At 43.4% G+C, this 7,596-nt stretch overlaps 1 protein-coding gene across 1 annotated transcript; it reads right to left on the bottom strand.

The window, feature by feature from the left end:
- Positions 1-194: 194 nt before the first annotated feature.
- Positions 195-5,788, bottom strand: LOC148638934 (zinc transporter ZIP3-like). The gene is made up of 3 exons (XM_088622075.1): positions 5,643-5,788; positions 3,991-4,349; positions 195-2,542 (listed from the first exon to the last, which is right to left on the bottom strand). The coding sequence occupies exons 2-3, from the start codon at positions 4,195-4,197 to the stop codon at positions 1,811-1,813; spliced, it is 939 nt and encodes a 312-aa protein (XP_088478201.1). The 5' UTR covers positions 4,198-4,349; positions 5,643-5,788; the 3' UTR covers positions 195-1,810.
- Positions 5,789-7,596: the final 1,808 nt, after the last annotated feature.

Raw genomic sequence — 7,596 nt, forward strand, 5'->3', positions numbered from 1 at the left:
TCCCTTTCTGAGAACGTGACCCATGCTGTGCTCAGGTGAGGGTGTGAGTTGTCCGCACACTAAACTGCAGTGCCATGCTGACCTGTTGCCGATTGGCAATGAAGGAGACCCCATCCTGAACCTATATGCTGCAAGGCATGATGGGACCTGGGAAGACGTTTGCTTAACAAAAAGAGAGAAGTCTCTGTCCCCTCTTCAGATTGTAATGATCTATTTTGTAAACCAAACCGAAAATAAAAACAAACAAGTAAAAACAATGAATAAAAATAAATTACAGATAACAGAAGGAACACATAACAAAACCACAAGATTGTTACAGAACAACATATCAGTACAAATATATATACCCATCTTTCTAGCAGCAAGATGTATCCTAGAATATTTTGTCACCCAGTGTATTGCAAATCATATAAATACATAAAATACCTTCATTATTTTCAACAAGAAATATCAACACCTTCTTAAAAATGAACCTATGTTGCTTTACAGGTATATACAAAGTGTTAAATTTTAACTAAAAGCCCAGCAGGGGAGTCGAGCTGCACACAAAAGCGTTAACCATCAATAACGAAAATATGTTTTTACTGGGTGATAAATGAAAGTGTAAAGAAATAATCTTGTGTCGAGAAGATAAAGTCAGAAATTGTATGGAAAGGTATCAAGGGAAGTGCACTACTATACAGTAAGTCACTGTCAGATATTGCAGACCAGGTGTGCTTTTTTCAGGAGAATTAATTTCATTTAAATGAGACAAACAATGCACAATTTCAGCAGGTTCAGAAATCACCATTCTGAGCGTCTGCGGGGAGCTGCCTCGTACTCCAGTTTCAAGTTCAACTCAATCGCCCATGACAAGTAGCTGCTGTAAGAATCTGTTAGCACCTGTGCTCAACTAAATGTTGCAAAACAATTCAATCACACTGTATGTCGCCCTAAGGCAATCTTATTGATCTCTTATTTATTCAATATTATTACATTCTCTAAGGTGACACGAATGATCTAAGCCAAAACGAGCATCAGGATGGTTTCAGACAGCAGTGAGTAGTCCCTAATAAAAAGACGTGTTCTAAATAGGCCCAGCTGCCAAAACAAAATGAAGGAAAACAAAGTATATTCACATGAAACAGTAACAGTTGGATTCTCTCTTCTTGTGCTCAGTAGCAGTATTGTTCAGTACATGTTTAAAAATCAAATTCATTGGTGGCTTCACACTTTCATAACCTGGACTATTTCTTGTAAAAGTTATTCATACACTCAGAAACCCAAAACGCTTAAGTTTGATGTAGTTTTATGAAGAACCTGAATTAGTCAGGTCTGCCAATTAGTGTGCGTCACTAAATCAGTAGACAACTAGACAGGTGCAGTAGAATGGACTAAGTGGAGCCCTTGAGCCTCAAGGAAGCGTCTGAGCTGCAGCACCTGAGCTGTAGAAAGGCCTTCGTCCAGACTGTCTCCCTGGATCTACCAGAAACATAAAGAAGACAACTGTGGAGAGAACCAAGAGCGACAAAAAGAGACCACCAGCAGAAACAGCTGATACTGTGAGTGTACTGTGGAGCAGCCCTACAGGAGAAACTGAAGTTGTGGTGATTCTGTAATTTAGGACGAAGGCTCCAAACGACAGTCATTTTTGACCAGCAAATGTCAAGAAGTTCATGAGGGAGGAGATCTGTGATATGGGGGCTATGCTGTCCCACTGTGTTCGTCTTTGGTCTCACAACACCATGCTGATGAACTGACAGCCCTGTTTGAGGAAGGATCTTGTATTAGCTCTGAAGCTGCCCGTGTCAACGGCTCGCAGTCTCTGGACCTACCACTTGATAAAGACGAGGCCCGCCAGGACGGCGTAGCCGAGGATGAGGAAGAGCACCTTGAGCAGGCGGTCGTGCTTGTCCTCCAGCTCACGGGACAGGATCTCGAAGAAAGTGACGAAGAGGAAGGTGCCAGCAGCCAGCCCCTGCAGCGCCACCGAGGCGATGCTGCCCGCCAGGTTCTGAGCGGTCTCGATGCCCATGCCCACCCCGATGCCCAGCGGGATCATCAAGCTGACCGTGGCTGCCAGTTTGGCTGCGTCCCTCATGGGCAAGGAAGACTTGGCCATGCTTACTCCCAGAGCTATGGCTGCCAGGGCTTCGTGGATGGCTACACCCAGGAAGAGGCTGGCTAGCTTCGGACCTTCCTCCTGCAGCCCCAGAGCCAGGCCCTCAAAGACAGAGTGGGCGGACAGGGCGAAAACAAGGCTGGCGAGACGCAGGGGCCCGGCGCGTGCCAGCTCCGTTGGGTTCAGGTGCCCGTGGTGATGGTGGTGGTTGCCGTTGGCGCCGCGGGGAGGGGCGATGAAGGGCGTGTCGTACTCCGAGTCACTGCCTGCCTCCGAGCCCCCCGCGTTGAAGGTCTCCAGGTCGATGAATGAGGGTTTCTCCTTTCGAAAGGTCAGCACCGCCTGCTCAACGAACACCGTCAGGAAGAAGCCCAGCATCATCATGGTCTCAGCCAAGGGGTAATCTGTCTGGATGCTCACCAGCTTCAGGACCTCATTCACCTGGGGAAGGACAGTGAGGCAATTTTAAATAAATGGACAGGGCTGAGAAGTCTTGAAGACCTTCAGTAGTTCTGACTAAGCTAATGTAAAAGCAAAGAGGGAGACAACATGGCTTTTCTATTTCACTCCTTCTTTCCGCTCAGTGTTTTATGTGCTCCCATAGCCACCTGAAAAACAAACTCTTTCCCACATACACATCTTTCTTTCGAGGCCAAAGCCAATACTGGTGCGTGTGACCAAAGAGCTCTATTTCCGTCTGATCCGACCACAGCATCCAGTCCCTCTCCAAGTGCCTGTGACATTTAGCAAACACCCGGTGCAGAGGTCTGTTGGTTGCTCTCAATAAAGTTTATTTGCAGCCCTTCAAAATAGCTGTTGGCATAAAGGCAGCATCTAAATGTAAAACAGGAGACGTTGTGACCCCAAGATGCAAATAAATTCTGTAATTCTGCTTCTGAGGCCTACTATATGTGGGGGCAACACATATACTGTACTTGTGTCTTCTACCAGGCTTGTGTACCACTGTTCAAGTGGTTTAAAAGTTCTTAATGCCCTCATAGTGGTAACTGGGATTTTTAGGGCTTTTTTCTACCCATTCACTGATTTATGAAGGTCGACATCCGTTTGTCTTTTTTCCTGTATGAGTTCTTTGCCTTTCCCAATGGTGATGGATCTTACATGTGTTACCTCATTTTTACACCCCAGTGAAACAGGAAGCCAGGAAGTATTTTCCTTAAGACTGAGATTAACATTAAAAGTAGAATGTAAATGCAGATTTAATTTTGTTTCATTTTATTTACAAGAATCTTTTTTTGACCCCTATCTTTTTGAGAATTAATATTATTTGTTAAGAAAAAAACTTTTTCTCTGAGCAATTGCCATATTTTTGTTCATTAAATATAGCTCACTACCTGTCTTGTTTATTTTTATACAGTCCTTTCTGCTCATCTTTATCAAGGGTACCAATACCTTGCAGGTGACTGCATTAAATGCCATTCTTCAGTTCTCCCAGAACACTGACATTTAAGTAAGTCTTCATGGTTCTGGAGCACAATTTAGTTTCTATTTATTTAAACATTTAAGTCTCTATTTCAAGCAGACATTAAAAACCATCAGATTAGCAATAATGCAGAAAATAATTGCTTAATTGTTATTGTTACTAATAGCAACATTTTTACGTTTTCTACTTTGCAAAAAGAGAAAACCACTTAATTAGATGAGATCCTTTTTTACTGATCCAGCAAATTCACATCTTAAACACCCCCAGCTTTGCACTAAAAAGCAAAGCAGCCCAGAGCAGAACGTTGGTGCCAGTCCAGTCCAGTCCAGAGCAGAACGTTGGTGCCAGTCCAGTCCAGTCCAGTCCAGAGCGCGGCTCGGTATCAACGGCACCTGAGAGGCGACAGAAAAGTTCCTCCTGCACCAGGCAGCCATGACGCCAGCCTTACCTTCCCCCGCACGGCAGGAAGCAAAGCATTGAAGCAGGTGGCCAGGAAGACGCCTCCTCCGAAAGAGTTGCAGAGCGCCAGGACCTTCCTGGAGCGCTGAGCTTTCTCGTAGTCTGCCTGCATGACCCTCACAGGGATCAGGGCGCCACCCATCATGAGCAGGAAGACCCCGAGCAGGCACAGCACCTTGGCCACCACGATGTCCATGGTGAGAGGCGGGGGGGGCACTCGGACGGACAGGTGCTGGGTGAAAGATCAGGCGCCGGGGATACAGCTGCCCAGCCTCTCAGACATGGGATCAGAGGAGAGAACAAGGCCAGCTCTCCTCTCTGGGACAGCAGGGAGCATAACTACCCAACCTGGGAACACAAAAAGAAATAGATCGGAATACAGTACATAAAGAACCTTAATGGGCTACCTGCTCTAAAATCTTCATTTCTATTTTTTTTTACAAATTACAGGTATGCAACCATTATCAGCAGTGGTACATATACCATTGTGCAGCACACGTCTGCGAAGGCAGTTTGTGCGGTGTCCGAGAACTCTCTGGACGCTACTTTATGTCAATTTTACCGAGTTACAGATACCATCTGCACTCCCTGTTCCCCTTTCGAGCTGTGTCCGTAGTGAAGTGTCGGCAATGTGAAGAGTAGAGACCACTCATTTTAAGACCTTTGGTGTCCTTAATCAGTAACTGAGGTCACCAGATGCAGCGTGGTTAATGGATATTATTGGATCTGCAGAAAACTTTCCAAACGCGGATGGAAAGATCCCCAAGAGCATCATCAAAAAACATCACGCCGCCACACTGTCGTGTTTTTGTTTTTATTTTGACGAGATGTCTGTTGTTATAGTTATTAGTGTCAGTCACTAAAGCTGACATACAGCTTCAGCTCCAACTAGCTACTACTCTCTTGCAAACAGGTCAGACTTGCTTTGACATGAAGAATCGTTAAATACCGCCTGTTAGTGCTTTCGTGTTCCATAATGTTGTACCACACTTGCAGTACACAGTAATTCACAGACCAGCATTTTAAAGTTAATCCCTTTTCACGATACAATCCCGATATGCGAAATCATCGCTCAGGGTTTGACAAGCTTTCAGAGCCTCTCGTCCGTCACCGTCATTTTTATCGCACATCTGACTTCGCTTCCCGGCTGCGAAACCTGATCGCTACGCATTTTCTCAGACTTAGAAACGTTTCAAATTAGGATCCAGCATTGCTGGCGGCATTTAATTAAAAGCGTGTTATTTCATCTTCCAATCTGAAAATTACCTGCACGTTTGTACGATGTCATTACAACCACGTACATACCTGTGACCAAACAGAAAAACTAAAAACTTCAACGCGATTAACTGGTAGAATGAGGACGCATACAGGACCACATATACACTGCTACTAATACTGACACCTACTATGATATTTACACACGCTGCTACTGTTATTCATATTGTAATCTTAAGAAAAAAGCAAATAGCAACTGCAGAAAAGCTCACTTGCATTCATTGTATGACAGAAATGTAATCCGTGAGCTTTAAATCAGAATTGCAATTTACTTAACTTGATGTTGGTTATCACTGTCTTATTTATATAGAACAATAATCAACGTTAACATTTAGATATTTTCTAACGACTTGACACACAACTCACCTTTCCACTTCAGCGAACCTTCCGCCTTCTGCGCACCTGATCTGTAAGCCCCTCCCTCCGGTCGATCACCATTGGACAGCGCACGAATTTCCTCGCGTCTCGATTTGTGGGATTGCTGTCAATCAATCTGTCGTTCATCCTCCTGTGCGTCGTCAAAAATAGACCCCCCCTTGACCGCCTGAAATCGTTCCTGAATGTACTCGGTGTGTAAAATGTAGTTCCACTCTGCAAGCAAAACTCCACAGTGACAAAACACCGTGCTGTAACGAAAGCCTACCAGGATAATTCGTCACCACCAAATTAAAGTGATCCTGCGAAGCGCACATATTACATTTTGACAGCTGTACAACGATTGTGTGTGTGGTAGCTTTTAAGATTTGCTCATGAACATCTCTCTTGTATGTTCCACGGTGGTGACATTCAGAAGTCAGGCTTTATACAGGTTTGAACCACAGCCTACCCTATTTATTTTTGTAAGATTGGAACAAAAATTAATGTAATAATATTTACAAAAAGTGCTTCCAGTGGTGTAATGACCTTGCCAAAGCTGTAGAATTCAATTTGAACTGAACGAAAAATCTTAACGGGACTAGTGATTCTTGAGACTGTAATCTGAAAGTGAAATAGTGCGTGTAACTATAATGAAGTATAATGTTAAAAACAAGTCTAGTCCAACTAGGCCCAATTTACGACAAGGCTCTTTCCGAAAGACTGTCGGAAATCAGTTTTGACGTGGCTGGGTAGCTTGTTCCAGATCCCAAAACCCTCCATGTAATAACCCGCCCCTGTCCCCCGCTGTCAGTTTAATGAGCCCATGGCCATAATTTCCTCTGTCTTCTGTTGCACTTTGATTCACTGTCGATGTTGTTTACCTTTCTGCTTCATATTGTCTAAAACACATAATATAACAAAAAGACCCATTTTCTTCTTCTTCAACCTCTGGTTCCCTTCTACTGCCTAAACTATTAATATAGGAATTTGGAGTTTGTTTATCTTATCTTATCCACTTATCTATGTTAAATTTGCAAGGCAAATACTAAAGAGGCAGGGTTTCCCCAGTCCTGGGTGAACCTTTTTAATTTCCCCCTATGAAGTCATTTTATGCAAAGTTCACTAGTCCGTTCATCCATTTCCTACCCACATTATCCAATACAGGGCTGCAGGAAGCCAGAGCCTGTCTCACCAAGCAATGGACACAAGGCAGGGAACACCTGCAAACAGAGAGAACGTGCACAGACCTAGTGATTTTCATTTTATCTGAGCTCTCACTTACACAGCGGCTTTCATCATTTGCATGACTGTAATCTTTCTAAGTTGGCTCCACAGTGTCTTTTTGGTAGCTATGCTATTAATGAAGCAATAGTGTGGAGTTATTAACTGTAAAAACCCTTAAGAAATGCACCATATGTTTCTAAGAAAATAATGAGTTTGTTTAATTGACAGCTCAGGTTGGAAAGAAACAAGACACCAGGCTCCTACAGGAAGTGAGTTTGACACTTAGTCTACAACAGATTGATATAAATTAAGAAGAACATGGTCCTAAAACAGATCCCTGCAGTACTCCACTGATCACCCCTAAATGAGTGTAGCAGAACAGGGAAGTTAAGTGTGAATTTAGAATAAACAGAAAACACTTCTTCAGAGTTGTGGATGTCTGGTGCAAACTCACGAGCCAGGAGGGGGAATCCACATAGGGAAGGTGTGTTAATGAAGTACTGCTTTAGAAGAGTTAATTTTACACTTTGTTATTTTATATTTTATTTTAAAATCCTATTTCACATGGAGAGGAAAAGCATCCTTGGTGTTGCAGTTTGTCATATTTTACCAAAATAATCCTTACCATTATTTCAAATTTACAAAAAACCTTTAGTCCCAGTTGTAACTTCTTCAGTGAATCTATTTGTATTTAAATGGAGACAGTTTGTTCTACCAGCAACCAGACCACATCTTCCCA

This window comes from Lepisosteus platostomus, chromosome 27, assembly GCF_059453375.1.
Source record: "Lepisosteus platostomus isolate fLepPlt1 chromosome 27, fLepPlt1.hap1, whole genome shotgun sequence".
NCBI lineage: Eukaryota > Metazoa > Chordata > Actinopteri > Semionotiformes > Lepisosteidae > Lepisosteus > Lepisosteus platostomus.